This window comes from Andrographis paniculata, unplaced genomic scaffold, assembly GCF_009805555.1.
Source record: "Andrographis paniculata isolate CXL003 unplaced genomic scaffold, ASM980555v1 Contig61END, whole genome shotgun sequence".
NCBI lineage: Eukaryota > Viridiplantae > Streptophyta > Magnoliopsida > Lamiales > Acanthaceae > Andrographis > Andrographis paniculata.
The window spans coordinates 1,344,847-1,361,996 of NW_026137597.1; the positions used below are offsets into that span (position 1 = coordinate 1,344,847).

The following is a 17,150-nucleotide window of genomic DNA, read 5'->3' on the forward strand; positions in this document are numbered from 1 at the left end:
TGCAATAAATTATCAGCCGATTATCAGCAAGAAACGTCCAAATGACCATGATCCCAATTCCCAATATACGATGTTCCACAAACAAAACAAATAATATTTGGATAGCAATATTCCTTCTCTCAGTATAAAAAAGTAAAGCACAAGAGAATGACTATACAACAACTAAAATTGAATTGCAATTCACATCAGATAGTAAGTAGTTGATATCAAATTAATAGTTTCAAGTTTTAGCAATCATAGAATAACACCTTAATTTGCATCTTGCCCCCAAGCCATGGTTAAGTAACATGTCGTAGTACTATATACAAAAATCACCATAAAAACAAAGTTGGATCATTTATTTCATCAGAGCGGAATAGCTGAAAGTAATGAAGATACAAAACATCAACGGGATACTGATTCATATGCCTGTTGGAAGTGATCCGAATGCCTGTTGAAGTGATCTTCAACATCGACACCGGTAGCACTACATTCGAATAGTGAAGAAGAGATGTTAATACGAGAGAACAATCAGGATTTGAGTGCCTACTCTGATGGGTGAAGAGTAAATTATCTTTATAATTTTTCATTGTACAATCTACATAACTTTCACAATAATAGTGACCATTCAATCAATACATATCTTTAAATTGTATCTATCGAGCATGTTGTATATAATAATTTATATCAAATCACATATATGTATTAGGATAAAAATATATTCAATACGACTCAAATCAATGGAAACATACAGAAAATTGAAATCAGGACACCCTATCAACTCTCTCCTCTCAGTTTCTACTACTAAGGAGCACTTCTTCTATTCAATCACTCCAAATACACTCATCAAGAGGGATCGAAAATTGAGTTCATAAGTTATAATGGAACTGTAAGTACATATAACAATAGATCCTTTATCCATATATACGTTTATAGAAAAAAAAAAAAAAACAGCAGATTCTAGCTTCCACAGTCCAAGTTAAACACAGATATTATGCATTATTCTTCACAAATAAAGAAGGCATCCAGGCTGTAGATATTTAAACGTAAAGCTCCATAGCACATATCATATTTCCAACTCACAGATCACAAATCTCCTCCAAACAAAGACAACGATGTAGAAGCCCAGAAAACGAGAGAGGAAAGAGCAAGAGGGAAGCTACTGTATTTCATTTCTGGGAAAAATGATATATACAAAATCACATATACATCCCTCTAGCTTCTCCAAGAACCTTTCTCAAACTAAATAATAGCCACACATTCTACTTTCCACATCATCAATCTGTTAATATTTAAATATTGAACACAAAAAGACAAATAAGAGTTCTTTATAAAATCTCAAATATTAACATTGTCCTCCTTCGAGATTTTGCTAAAACTCCCATTTCATCCCTAAGCTTCTCAAACCTGTTGCATAGGAGAGTCCCTTTGTCATCATGTCAGCCAATTGATCTTCAGATCGACAATAAACCAGAGTTCACCATTAGCTACAGCTACATGAATTGAATGAAACTTAACACAAATGTGCTTAGTTCTACCATGAAAAATATGATTCTTTGACATAGCAATGGCTGATTTGTTATCCACAAACAGCTTGACAGCTCCTCCTTGATCCATGCTCAACTCTTTCAATATTTTAGTTAACCATCTCACATGATTTGTAGCATTGGCAGCAACTATATACTCTGCTTCAGCTGAGATTGGCCAACCACATCCCGCTTTTTCGAACTCCAAGTAAACACTCCAAAACCAAAAGAGATAACAGAGCCTGATGTACTTTTCATGTCATCTACACACCCTGCCCAATCTGAATCAGAATATCCCATCAATTTATGTCCATGATGAGATGCATAGACAATTCCATAATCAACTCTCTTTGCAACACCCAAATACACTTGTCTAGGTGAATGCACAAACCTTGACAACAAACTTGTAGAATACATCAAATCGGGTCTAGTGTTAGTCAAGTACATTAGGCTTCCCACTAGACTACGGTATATAGATGCATTGACCATATTACCTCCATCATCCTTTGAAATTTTCTCATTAACAACAAGAGGAGTACCAACTTATTTGCTCAATCACATCTGAAATCGATTCAACAAATTTGTACCATACATCTCTTGGCTAATGAAAATTTCAGAATCTCTATTCCAAGAAAATAATTCAATTCACCCAAATCAGACATCTCAAATGCCCTTTTCATTTCTTTCTTGAATTCAGCCACTTGTATTTCATCACTCCCGGTTACCAACAAATCATCAACATAGATAGATACAATGAGAATATTACCTAGTTTTCCTTTCTTAATATACAAAGTAGCATCATTATGGCTTCTGAGAAATCCCCATTGTTGCAAGAATTCATCAACCTTCTTGTTCCAAGCTCTTGGAGCTTGTTTTAAGGCGTACAAAGTTTTGTGCAATTTAAGAACAAAATCTTCCGTGCCTACAACTTTGAATCCTTGCGGCTGTTCAACATAATTTTCTTCTTCCAATTTGCCATTAAGGAAGGCAGATTTGACATCCAAATGAAAAAATTTCCATCCCTCTTTTGCAGCTAGAGCAATAAGTAATCGAATGGTATCAAATCTTGTTACGGGGCAAAAGTCTCTCCATAATCAATTCCAGCTTCTTGTGCAAATCCTTTAACAACCAGCCTTGCTTTCAATTTGTTGAGTGCGCCATCTGAATTCAACTTTGCTTTATCAATCCGTTTTAGCCCCAAAACATACCTTGCTTATGGTTTAGTAACTAGTTCCCAAGTTTCATTCTTCATAATCATATGAATCTCATTTTTCATTGCTTGAACCCAATCTCATTCTCCATATCTTTTTCAAAGCTTGTAGCCTTAATTGCAAAGTTGCATATCTTGTATATCTCTTGCAAGCTTTTCATTTTTTGCTTTCATTTTCATCTCAATCATCATCACCGATTTCAGATGTAGAACCAGTAATGCCAACATTTGATGAATTCTCTCCAAACTCCTTCAGTCTCTCTATCTGTTGCAACTCCAATTTCCAATAGCTTTCTTCATCAAGAATAACATCTTGATTGATTTTCACTCCGTTTGTCTTCAAATCATAAACTCGATAACCTTTTATTCTTGAAGCATAACCAAGAAAAATTCCGAACTGTGATTTCTGCTCCAATTTACTTCTTGTAGCTGTTGGAACATGCACATAACACATGCACCCAAAAACTTTTAAGTGCTTTGCAGATGGCTTGCTTCCACTCCAACTCTCAATTGGTGTAGTATCTCTAGTATAGCATCTATTTTGAAGGTAGACAGCAATAGAGGTCTGCCCAAAACTTATTTGGAAGCTTCATCTCAAGTAGCATGCATCTCACCATTTCAACAATAGTTTGATTTCTCCTCTCCACTTCATTATGTTCAGGAGAATATGGTGCTATGAGCTGATGATGAATGCCATTACCATGGCAAAAAATGTTGAAAGCACTTGAATTATACTCCATCCCATTATCGGTTTGAATGTCTAACAACTTGCAGCCACTTTGATTTTCAGCCATCTTTTTAAATCTTTTGAACACTTCAAACACTTGGGATTTTTGCTTGATAAAGCATATCCAAGTCATTCTTGTCAAATCATCTATGAACAACACAAAATATCGATTTCCATTGCATGCAGTTTTCATAGGACCACAAACATCTGAGTGAACAAACTGCAGTTTCTTTCAGCTTTCCATTCTCCTCACTTGGGAATCTTGCTCCTATGTTGCTTTCCAAGTTGGAAAACAGTGCACACATCATTTGGATTAGAGATTAATGGCATGTCTCTAACCAAATTACTTTTAACCATATGAACAAGAGCTTCATGATGATGACGTCCATATCTTCTATGCCACAGTCTTGTGCATATAGAGTGGAAACTCTTGTCAACCATTGGAAGTTTAACAAGAAGAACCTTGTGAATATTATAAACAAAACAACTTTCATGCTTGAAAAATAAAGCATATCCATTATGTAGCAACTGACCAACACTGAGTAAGTTGTGTGCTAGTTCTGGAATGTAGAGAACATTTTTCATCAGCATAGTACCTTTTTTTGTTTTCACCTTTATGTCTCCTTTTCCCTTTGGCTTGTAACATCTCACCATTACCAATCTTCACTTTGGTCTTTATAGATCGATCAAGTTTAATAAATAAACTCTCATCTCTTCACATGTGTGACGTACACCCACTATCAATAACCATATATATTTGTTTGATTTACTGACATTATGAGTGACCATAAAAAAGTTAGCTTCTCTTTCATCTTCTTTTTCTTACACAATATTAGCATGTTGAGCAGGCCGTGGTGGATTTAGTTGTTGTTTTTGTTGTTGTTGCTGCTGCTGCTTAGCTTTACAATTTCTTTCTACATGCCCTTGCTTCTTACTAAACCAACGCTGAATTGGTTTTTTTCCTTTCAACCAACAATCTTTCTCTAGATGATTTGTTCTTGCACAATACCTACAAGAAAGATATTGGCCTCTTCTATCAGCCCCTTGGACCTTCTTTTTCCTTGCTTACAATTGATTTCAGCTCGGTATGCCTCTTCCAATCTTTCTTATCCTTCTTCCACTTTTGCTTAACTTGGAAAGCCCTTTCACTCGTGTCTTCATCTCGCAAACTTGCCCTTTGCTCTTGAGCTTGTAATTTGCTAACAAGTTCAGCAACATCACATGTCTCTTCAATAACATCCACTTTAGCTTCGAATCGTGATGGCAAGCTTATTAGCATTTTCTCAACCACCTTTTGATCATTAACATCGTCTCCCAAAATCTTCATTCTATTTACAAGATCAGCAAGCTTGGAAGAGTATTCCTTAAATAATAGCCACACATTCTACTTGCCACATCATCAACATATTAATGATTAAATATTAAACACAAAAAGACAAATAAGAGTTTTTTATAAAATCCCAAATATTAACACAGGCAATCATACAGAATTTCCAACTTCTCTGTAAATATGAACATAAGTCACACACCATGGATACCCACCCACATATTATCTATGATAGGACAAATCCAGCTTCATCCGTGACAGACATGTTTATCCTGGTCGTATACGACAAGTCTGTGTAGATTGACAAGCATATGCAGTGTAACAGCAGTAGCTGCAGAAGCAGTGTAATATGGCTAAAATGCGATTTTCCTCCTGGTAAGTTAAAATGAAGTTGATCGGCTTTTTCGCATTCATTGTGGATAGTGCCAGCTGAACTGCTTTCATATCATATAGTCTTTCCATATATCCTATGCTTTGTATTCAATTCTATTCATCAAATTTAATAATGAAATTTTTTTAGTTGAATCTTCTGAAGACAGATGTAAAAGAGGTTGGGTGTAGTTTGATCTTATGCAAATGTACGAGGTTTGAAATTCATATAAAGGATAGATCACATACCCATTGTTGAGTGCTCAAATAGAGGAAACATAAAAACAGTGTGTGCACACACTGTGTAAGAAACTGATTATCGAGTGTGCAAATTTAGCAGATTGGCTGGATTCATACATGCAACAACACAGGAGGCAACAAAAAGAAAAGAATGAATAACTGTAAATACCTTCTTTAATTAAATGTAATGCCCTTTCCTCTGCTTCGTCCTTTCCTCTGCTTCGTCCCAAGATAGCGGATATATTATGAGATCTCTGAGGGTTCCTAAGAGTGTATATGGCTTGAGGCACATAAAAAAGCCAGCATCAGCAATCATAAATAATTTTTTCTCAGCGTTTCATGAACCGATTGAATATCCTAAAATGGTAGCTGGGAAAAATAAGACAAAGATACAAACCAGTAACAAGAAGGGCTTTTCCCTGAAAGAAATGATCACAAGTTAACTTTCAAGCCTACATATGCTGACTCGGTGTAATAATATCAACCTTGGAAAAGAAACAATATTTTTCTAGGCATCATCAACATTAAAATAAGGTTTTAGGTAAAGCCAAACATTCAAGCTATATATGCATTAAGCTTTTCATATGAGCAATGAGGCATGCATACTTCAGTCGCACACAGTATACCAACACAATTACTTAATCTAACATATTGTCGACTGAAAGGTATATCTTCTCATTATTGGTTGTTACCCATAATGACATTAATGTGCCCGCAAGACTTTTCTCCAAAATTCTCAGACAAGACATTCTTGAAAAGCTTTTAAAAGTAGAAAATTTCAATGAACACCACCAGAAAACAGAAGATGAAATATTTTTTGATGTAATTGAAGAATATCACCATAAACAAAAATCCATAAGAGGCAACGGATGCTAAGAATCGTAGCTAAGGTTGTTAAGGCCACACCATACGTTGAACGTCGCCAACCCGCGAGGTGTTGGCAACACCGGAACGCCACCAATGCGACGCCATACGGCGGGGCTTTGGCGACGCCGTAACGCCATACGGCGAGGCGTTGGAAAAGCCGCAACGCCATATGGCGACCGTCGCCAAACGGCGAGGTTTTGGCGACGCCATATGGTGATCGGGTCAATCGCATTTTATTTTATTTTGGCAAGATATTATCCATTTTATCCTTAGATAATTAATAATTGTTAGGGAAAAATATATAATATACTTGTACAATTCATTAAAAATAAAAAATAATTTAATACAAAATATTAATTTTTATATTATTAATATACTTTTTTATATTTAACATAAAACTATATTTATAAAAAAATACAAAATAAAAGAATCAAATGTTCACTCTCTAAAAAAAATTTAATATATTCTTTGTTAATATTTTTTCTTTCCTGGGCAAAAGTAAAATAAAAAATAATTTGATCAGTATAAATAAATTTGATAAAAATTAAAAAAATAATAATTTTATTAATCAATAGAAATAAATAAGATAATTATAATATTTTTACTTTTTATATTTTATATATATATATAATGATATATTTATAATTTATAATTTATTTTAACTATAATATAAAATTGATATTTGAGTAGAATACAAAAAGATAATTTAGGTTCAAAACATGAATGTATTAGAAATATGCTCCTTGAGTCCATTATTAATTTATTAATTTTATTATTTCCATTTATCCATAATGAATGTATATTTACTTTTTCAGTAGTATAATATTATAGAAAATATAAGTGAAAAGCAAATAAATATTAAGGCATGCTTGAATTGGCTTAACAAACAAGTCAGAGCAGAATTGGCAGCTCTATTTTGTATTTGAACGAATCTTTTTATACAAAAAAATTGTTTGAATGTAATAGAGTTTATAATTACTCAAAATATTTAAAGTAAATATTTTAAATTAAAGTTAAAAAATATTATTTAATATAATTGTATTTTTTTATAAAATTTTTATAATTTATTTTTAAATTTTATTAGTTATATTTAAATATTCTAAATTAAAGTAAAAAAAAATATATTTTTTAAAAGTTTAGGTATTTATATTTAAATTTTTAATTCATAAAGACATTTGGGATGAACACGAGATTAAGGAATAATAGTATTATATTGATAGTGGGATGTGTCTGCGTACTTTATAGTAAAATTCATGGTTTGGCAGCGCCCACAAACGTAGATTATTCTGATCAAACTAGGTTATCAAATTCTTGTTTTCTTGTGTCATTTTTGTCTCTTCTTGATTGTTTGGAATTTCCATAACAACTAGTATCAGAACTCTAGGTTCTTTTGAGGGAGTCAAGATGGGTGGTCGTACTACTGTCAAGTTATTCGATTGAATGAACTTCAGTTTTTGAAAGATGCAGATAGAAGATTACATGTATGGTAAAGATCTAGATGCAACATTGAAGGAGAAGCCCGAAGATATGGATGAAGTCGAATACAAGAAGATTGACAGGAAGGAGATGAGTGCGGTTCGACTAACCATTCGGAGAATGTCTCTTTTCGTGGGGTTCATGCATAATTGACACTGGAGATTTTAAAAATCATGTCGGATATGTACGAACAACGTGTGCTGCAAACAAGGTTTACCTGATGCGAAAACTGTTCATCCTGAGGATGGTTGAAGGGACTCCTGTAGTTGTGAATTTGAACAAATTCAACCTGATCACTATGCAATTACGGTCGGTGATCTTGAATTTGATTCAGAGATTCAAGCCATAATTTTGCTATCGTCTCTGCCGAATAGTTGAGATTCGGTAGTAACAGCTTTGAGTGCGGCTTTTTCGGGAAAAAAAAAAGATGAAGTTTGACGCAGTCAGAGATCTAATCTTAAGCGAAGAAATCCGGAGAAATTCGAGTAAGAATACTGAATTTGGATATGGATCTACCCTTAGTGCCGAAAATAGAGGTAGATTTGAGGCGAATAAAAATGGTCAAGATCAAGAATGGTCAAAGTCGAAGCCGAAGAACAAGGACAAGTCATGTGGTATGTGGGAACTGCAATAAAAATGGGCACTTAAGATGACAGTGCAGGGCGCCGAAGAATGATCAGACTTTGGCGAATACAGTGGAGGGGATATCAGATGCACTGATTCTGAGTGTCAGCAGTCCAATGGAGTCATGGATCTTGGACTCATGAGCGTTATTAAACTCATTCAGTGATTCGAAATCATGGAATCCTATACCACAAGTAATTTTGGTGTTGTCTATCTTGCAGATGATAAGCCACTGAAAATTGTAGGTAATGAGATGGTTCGAATCAGAACACCAAATAGAGGGGAGTGGAGACTGAATGAGGTGAGGCATGTCCCGAGTTTGAAACGGAATCTGATTTCCGTTGGACAATTGGATAAAGCAAGTTACTCGACAGTTTTTTGAAACTAAGTCGTGGAATGTAACCAATGGATCCATTGTGGTGGCTCGAGGGAGAAAACATGAAACCATCTATATGACGAAAGCATGCGAGACGAAATCGGTTCTGTGGCCATAAATAATGATGCAAATTTATGGCATTCTTGTCTCAGACACATGAGCGATAAATGGATAAGGGAGCTTGTTTCAAATGGATGATTTCCAAGTCTCAAGTCCGTCGATATTGGAGTATGCGAGGACTGTATTTTTAGGAAGTAAAGAAAGGTGTCGTTCTCAAAAAGTGTGAGAGACCTAAAAAAAAAAAAAAAAATTGGAGTTGGTCCATATGGACTTGTGGGAACCAGCTCCTGTATTGTCACTTGCAGACAGTACTACATCACGTTCATTGGTGACGCTACACAAAAGGTATGGGTATATTTTCTTAAGCGTAAATCTGATGCTTTTGAAACTTCAGAAAGTGGAAAGCACTTGTGGAGAATGAAACGGTGCTACGCAGGTGAGCAATCAGACAATTGGAATTACAGAATCAAGGAGAAGGTTGATGTGAGTAAGCCCTATGCAATAGTGTGCACAAAGCCAAATATAGCACATACAGTGGGAGTAGTGAGCCGATTTATGAGCAATCCTGGAAGAAAATTTAAGTTGGTTACCTTAGATGAATTGAGGTTGTGTTCAACCTCAATGAACCTCGATGAGTGAAAGAAGAAGCTTGGCGCTGTCATTGCGGATGAAAAAAAATATTGAAATAAAAGATGCAATCAATTTTCAAGTTGGAGATTGTTGGGATATAAAGTCTGATTATATCCTAAAATTTAGATAAACCCTCTCTTTCCTCTGTGGCATGGTATGTGGAATTATTGTACCTTAAAAAAATGCAAAAAAGCTTCCAGAGTTGCTGTAGAGAACAACTCTAGAAAATTCCATTTTTTTTGTTTTGAATATTATTTATAATAATTTTAGTTATCTTTTATTTTTTTATAATTTTGTATTATATAAAATTGTATTATCTACACAATGATATATATTGATATATTTTTATTTAAATTTATTTTTAAAAATAAATAATTTTGATATAAGTATAGATATATATGTATTTTTTAATAATATGTAGGATGTTGATCGCCTTAGTTGGCTAACAACACCACGGGTAGATCTATCCTACCGCCAACATGTGGACGATTCAGATGAGCTGGAATAAATATTACTCCACCCCATCGCGAATGTTTCCACCAACTGCAAGCTCACTCACAATTTTTCAAATTTCGCAGCTAATGCCAATTTGTTATGTAATATTAATAATAGGTATATATATTTGGTACATATATCTTTGTAGTGTGCAATGATTATATATAATATATTATTATATGAAGGCAAAATGGCAAAAAAATCATCTGTGATTTTCAGAATTCGCTGAAAGTTTCTCGTAGTTTTAAAATTTCAAAAAATCTATTTGCGATTTCCAAAATATTGCACATTGTCCCCCCTCTCTATATTCGACCACGGATGTTAAATTTTATCAGATTTGACCGTTATATCCTTATTTATATAGATTTTAATATTTGTTCTCTTTTTTCTTCTTTCTTCTTCTATTCTCCCTAACATTATATTCTTCCATCTTCTTCTTCAAGTTTTTCCCCAATTTTTTTCTTCTTCTTCCCCAATTCTTTTTCACGCCGCCGCAATCCTATCCGATTATTTCTTTTCTTCTTTTTTCCCCAGATTTTTTTCCTTCTTTTTAGCATGGAAGAAGGAAGGAAGAAGAGAAAGAGAAAAAGAAGAGAATTGGAAGAAGAAAAGAAAGAAGACAAGACCAAGTTTTTTTCTCATTTTCTTTTTCTCCAAATTTCTTTCTTCTTACTCTCTCTTTTTCCCCAATTTTCTTTCTTCTTTATTTTTCCTATTCTTCTTTCTTCCTCTGCAACCAACAGCACCAGGTTCTTTCCCTTCTTCTTAGATTAATTTCAAATCTGGATGTCAAATTAATTTTTTAGATTTTTGGGTTGGGTAAAACAGAAGAATAAATCGATAGTGAGCAATAAGTTACGCATTCTCATCTCTATCTCCGTGTCTGGTCAATTAATTGTGTTATAAATTTGGGATTGATTTTAAATTTGGTTGTGTTTAGCGGATTTAAAATGAACAAAAAATAATTGAGATTAAATTTTAAAAGTATGGAGAAGAATAAGGAAGGAGAAGCTACTGTAAAAAAAAAAAAAAAGTCATTAGTAATTTTATACAGAAATATATCACTTTATGGACCAAAAGTTGCATAGCAAGCACGTGACATACAACCGCTGTTAAATCCTAACGGATGGAGGATTTTTTGCAATATTTTGGAAACCACAAGTAGGTTTTTTGGAGTTTTAGAACCACGAGAGGTTTTCAGTAAATTCGAAAAACCACATGAAGTTTTTTTGCTATTTTGCCTTATATGAATGTAATAGGTATGGATGTATGTGTGGAAGTATGTATATATGTTTATAGAGATGCAGCCGTAAGAAGAGAATTGATGAACAAAAGTGTAGTGCATTATTTCATTTACTAACTCTCCTAATAGGATCAATTAGCCGACTTAAACTGCCTTAAGCGAATGGCAGGAAGCTGGCCAATTTTTTCTCCAATTGCGAATTAATACGTAGTTAACTTGCATGCATCCACATCGTCACATATGTGTATGTTATATATATTACAACACTTCCCCTTGGATGTTTCTATATAAATAATGTGTCTCGCTAAAACCTCTGTGAAAAAAAAAAAAAACCCTGTGGGAAAAAATCATAGTGAAAGAAACAAAGTACATTCCTGTATTAATGTGCTCCCCCTGTTTTAAACTTTATTTGCTGTCTTTTATCCGACGCATTTTAATTCCTTGCACCAATTTGTTGAATGCTGCAGTCGGTAGCGCATTCGTAAATAAATCTGCAAAATTTTCAAATGATTGGATTTGTTGCACATTTATTTCACCACTCTTTTGAAGATCGTGAGTAAAAAAGAATTTCGGAGATATGTGCTTTGTCCGATCGCCTTTAATATATCCTCCTTTTAATTGAGCTATACAAGCTGCATTATCTTCAAATAATATTGTAGGAGGTAATACATCATCAGAAATCAAGCCACAATTTTTCTTAATATGGTGAGTTATAGACCTCAACCAAACACATTCACGACTGGCTTCGTGAATTACTAAAACCTCAGCATTGTTTGAAGAAATAGTTGTTATCATCTGTTTAGTAGATCTCCAAGAGATTGCGATTCCACCAGAAGTAAATAAATAGTCAGTTTGAGATTTTGCTTTGTGTGGATCAGACAGATAATGATCGAAGAAATTTGGGAGATTTAAAAATATCTTTAAGATACAAAAAATGATATATGTATAAAATGAAAATAGTATCGTGCGTATTTGTGTAGTAACTCCAAAAACTTTTTCTTCAAAAAAAAAAATCTCTTTAACCGGTGAGTGTTTGAGTCGAACTCACGGAATATGCGAATGTCCTATATTTAATTAGAAAAAGTCCAATGAGTTAATGCAATCGAAGAACTGAAAAGATAAATTGCAAAAATTAAATCTAACTAAAAAACGATAAAATATACGTATCTCGAAAATGATGGAGTGAGGCGTTTGTGTGTGACTTTTGTATTCCTTAATGGCTAAATTTCTATAGATGAAATGAGCGGGATGACGATGGCGTAATAGCGGAAAATATATGTATAATTGTGGGGCTGCTTGGAGGAAGGAATGTGATCGCATTTGCTCGCTTAAGTCGATTCTCGACTCAGTTGGTACTTGACCTTAGGGGATTTACAACGAGACTTCAGCGATACTCAACGAAGAATATTATTTCAAAGAAAAGCCCTTGTCACCGGACATTTCTGTGACCCGATAGGCAAGCACCTATCCCTAATTAATTATTCTTCCAACCATCTCGCTAGTGGCTCTACCCCTCTGATACCTTTTTCTAATCGGGGTTAAATTCAGAACAACAACTAAACAGGTCGACAAGGTTCCCGCGTACTTAGTTGCTACGAACTGCCTAATCTCTGTTAATGAATACGACGCGATCATAGGCATGGATAGTTAACCCTTATGTCGCCCTTCCGCAACCTTGTCGAAATCTAGCTTGAACAATTCAAATCGAACATGGAATTTTTGGGTGAAGGTGAGGTGAAGAAATATGATAGGCATTTTATTAGCTAAAATAATATGCTGAAATAAAAAAAAAAAAAGGAGAAAATCAGTTTGCTTGCGACACAAAACTTTTAATAAAAAAAAAAAAAAAACTCGTATTATTAAACTAGATAAAAATATCAAAGAAAAGAAATTGAAAAAATGGAGTACATGGAATAATAAGTTGTGTGTATGATTATGTATATATTGTTGTATATAATATACAATGAAGTAGATATATATATATATATATAGGGGAAGGAAGCTTCTAGAAGCTTTCCGGTTACAACCGCCCATAAATAACTACCTCTAAAAATAACTACTAACTACCATAAATAATTACCTCTAAAAATAGCTAACAACTACCTCTAAAATAGCTACTAATAACCATTCATTTTCTAGAAGATTGTAGAATAAAAAAAAAAAAAAGAGAAGGATCATGTGCTGAATTGCTTAAAATCTAATTACTCTAATTTATATAATTAAATAATGTAATTCATATAATTATATATAATATATTATAAGGTTCAGCATGGGTGCTGAATTCCATGCCGTTAAAAAAATACAAAAAACAACCCAAAAATTCGCTAAGTATAGATGCAAGAATTAAATTGGTGAGCTGGGAGAGTGCGGGGTGCAGAACAGTAAATGGTGCAGCTGGGGGTGAAGCTGGACGGATTTAATGTAGATCAGCGAGAAATTATATACTAGAATGAATGTAGCCGCCGGAGTTAATGCCACAGCGATTAATGCATCGCTGATTTATGTGCTGTATTAATGTGTCTGGCGCAATAAATGTGTTTAAATGAATGCTCAGCTTGCTTTCCGTACAATTTAATATGACGGATGGCTTTTAATGCTCGCTGACTTCTGTGTAGGATTACTTATAGCCGCATGCTTGTTTTCCACGCAGCCGCCGTTCGATTTCCGCACTGCCGCCGCTTCGCTCACCTACATGCAGAGATTTCCGCTTCGTTTATAGTTTTCGCGCGGCAGGCACCGTCGCTCTCCGCACAGCTGCCGCTTGCTTTCCGCGAGCCGCCGCCCGCTTTTCGTGCTTGCTTACTTCTGTGTAGCCACCGCTCAGATTTCGTGCGGCCGTCGCTTGTTTTCCGCGCCATCGATTGACCGTTGACTTTAATCTGTTGGCATTGACCGTTGACTTTTGTTGACTTTCACGACTATTTTTCGCTCCCGAAGCCATTTTTTAGCTTTTTTAGGCCAGATTTGAACTCTCAATCAATTTTTAATCATTATTTCACCTGCATAAATAATACACACCTTATAAATATTTATTTAAATAAATATACTTACTAAATAAAATTAATTTAACCAAAATTAAATACTTAAATAACACATAAATAATGCTTAAAAATATAATTGAAGGAACACATCAATTAATTTAATTATACACCAAATAAACTATATATTACACCTAAAAACTAATAAATTAATATTTTACACACAAGATGAAATAAATATAATTATGATAATAAATTATTATAAATAATACCAAATTTCCATAAATAAATAATTAATTAAATAAATATAAACTATAAAATATGGAAAAATCAAGAGTTATCAAACTCCTTACACGTAACCTTTATTCTTTCTCGAATAAATTCAATTAATGAAATTAAACCTAAGTATTTTATAAACAATGACTCAATATTGTCGGCAATATCAAAAGTGGTGTGTAAATTAATATTAGCTAAAGTTTAGATCCTTAACTCATTTATGCATTATTGCTCATCTACAACGTATCTAAATTATGTCTCCCAAAATATTTTCAAGCTTAAGTATTCGGAGTAGCTTCTAGAAATAATGCGACGACTCAAAGCTTTAAATAAACTGTCACAATAAATTATATGGTACAATAAATTAAATAAACCGCCATAATAAACGACAGATATTGCTACGGATAATAAATTAATTTCGACAATTTTCACATCAATTTTTTTTTTCTTTTTTGCCAAGTCAAGTCGCATATAAGATAATCAACATCTTCCTCACAATATTCGTTTGTCAGTCTCATTTTTATGAAAACTTAATTCATCATCTCCGCTAACAAGCGCAACTAAATAGACAAAAGTTCTATAAATTTGTTGATGTAATTTTTCAACAAAAATAAAGTAAAATTCAAAGATATAGAAAATATCCTTAAACTTGATTAATTAGTGCCTGAGATTAGGAATCTCTAAACACTGTATGGTACAGAAAATAAACTGGAAAATAAAAGACTGAAATTTAAAGTGGTGATCCCCAAATCTGACTTTGCTTTGTTGAAGTTGATTGAAGATGCCTTGCCAAATGATGATCCAAATCCTTAAATATTCTCTGAAGAAAACTGTACTGAAAACCGTCGCCCGAACGGTTACAACGTCTCCTTCCCAACCGTCTTCCAATCCTTCTCCTGCTGACACGTGTCCTCAGCAGACCCAAAATTATCCCTATATTTCACTCTTTGAGCCGACCACAGACCTTCCGCCCTTTTGGCCCGACTGCCAATCCACAACCGCATTGGTCCGACTGTCAATCCTCCCGACTTGCAAACCATCTGGCTTATTTGGATTAGCTACAGACATCCCGACTAACAAACCATCCGACTTGTTGGTCCCGCCACAGAGTTCCGACCTGAGAACTTCCCGACCTGAGGGCCTCCCGACCTGCGGACTTCCCGTCCTGATGACTTTCCGTCTTGAGGACCTACCGACCTGAAGACCTTCCGACCTGAAGTCTTTCCGTCCTGAGGACTTTCCGTCTTGAGGACCTCCCGACCTGAAGACCTTCCGACCTGAGGTCTTTCCGTCCTGGGGACTTTCCGTCTTGAGGGCCTCCCGACCTGAAAACCTTCCAACCTGAGGTCTTTCCGTCCTGAGGACTTTCCGTCTTGAGGACCTCCCGACCTGAAGACCTTCCGACCTGAGGTCTTTCCGTCCTGGGGACTTTCCGTCTTGAGGGCCTCCCGACCTGAAAACCTTCCAACCTGAGGTCTTTCCGTCCTGAGGACTTTCCGTCTTGAGGACCTACCGACCTGAAGACCTTCCGACCTGAAGTCTTTCCGTCCTGAGGACTTTCCGTCTTGTATTTTCCTTAGAAATAAACCTATTTTCCTTGATTTCCTCACGGTGTCCTTCAGCCAGTTCAATCAACTCTATTGCCAGGCCCATTCTTCTTTTTACCTTGGGCTTTTAACCTAATTCTAAATTTCGTACGTAACAACTTGCCCGCCGCCAAGGGACTTTCAAACGCCATTCAACAATCGATGTTTGGAAGTTCATAAATCACCACTCTCTTGAAAAATTCCCTTAGCAACTGCACCAGTTACTGCAACACTCCTGAGTAACTTCCTTCTCCGCAATACGAGCTTTTGTGAATCACAATCCCAAAACACTCTAACCATGGCGAATCGATACATTCCTGCCCTTCCTTTCGACGGAACCCTCCCAGAGGGCCCGTTTTCAGCCTCGAAAGTACTAACTCCGACGATCCGCCCATATTGCACTACTCCTGAAGACTTAAATCGGATGAGGGAAGTTTTGGAATCCCGAAATCCCTTGGCTATCAACAACCCTAACTACCAAGCAGTTCGCATTCGAGACAGCATCAAAACCCATCTCACAGACCCAAAAGATCCTTACCGCTCTTGGTATCGACGGGTAGCGGAACACTTCCAGACCCAATGGCGATCTCAAAAAATCGACCAAGCAATACTATTGTCCACCATGCCGATCAATCTGCACGAGAAGGTGCTCCTAGCCATGTCTACCTTCTGGAATGCGGAAAATGGGACTTTTCTCTTACCATCGGCCCCCTTTGGTCCGACTCTTATGGATGTGGCAATGATCGCGCATCTCCCAGTCGTGGGTGAAGACCCTGTGATGGGAGCCCTAGATGGGCAGGAACCATCAGAAGACCATCCAGGGTGGTCTTTACAAGGCGTGAAGGAATGGGGCTGGACAAAGTTCGCAACCGATCAGCAAGGGGCTCCAGGGACTCCCGTGACCGACCGGGAGCATACTGCCTTTATTCTTTTTTGGCTTTGTAGGTACGTCATTGTTTCCCCTTCTAAATGCGTTCTTCCTTCTCATCTCGACCTAGCCATTCATATCGCGTCTGGTCGGTTCTTTTCCCTTGGCACTCTGTTTTTAGCCAATCTGTTTGAAGGACTTACTAGAGTTAGCCTTCGTTTAACAGATAATGATAATAGAAAATTAGACACTGCTGCATCGGGTCCTTTTTGGTTTTTAGAACTTTGGTTCCG

General features: G+C 35.6%; 1 protein-coding gene across 6 annotated transcripts; it reads right to left on the reverse strand.

Annotated features, from left to right (window-relative positions):
- Window positions 1-214: 214 nt before the first annotated feature.
- LOC127260240 (uncharacterized) lies at window positions 215-6,460 on the reverse strand. 6 transcript variants are annotated; one of them, XM_051287942.1, is made up of 4 exons: window positions 6,290-6,460; window positions 5,776-5,797; window positions 5,548-5,658; window positions 215-466 (listed from the first exon to the last, which is right to left on the reverse strand). In XM_051287942.1, the coding sequence occupies exons 1-4, from the start codon at window positions 6,380-6,382 to the stop codon at window positions 312-314; spliced, it is 381 nt and encodes a 126-aa protein (XP_051143899.1). In that variant the 5' UTR covers window positions 6,383-6,460; the 3' UTR covers window positions 215-311. The 6 variants fall into 6 exon arrangements, with proteins under 6 accessions (XP_051143899.1, XP_051143895.1, XP_051143896.1 ...); XM_051287938.1 differs by having other exon boundaries at window positions 6,285-6,460; XM_051287939.1 differs by lacking the exon at window positions 5,776-5,797.
- Window positions 6,461-17,150: the final 10,690 nt, after the last annotated feature.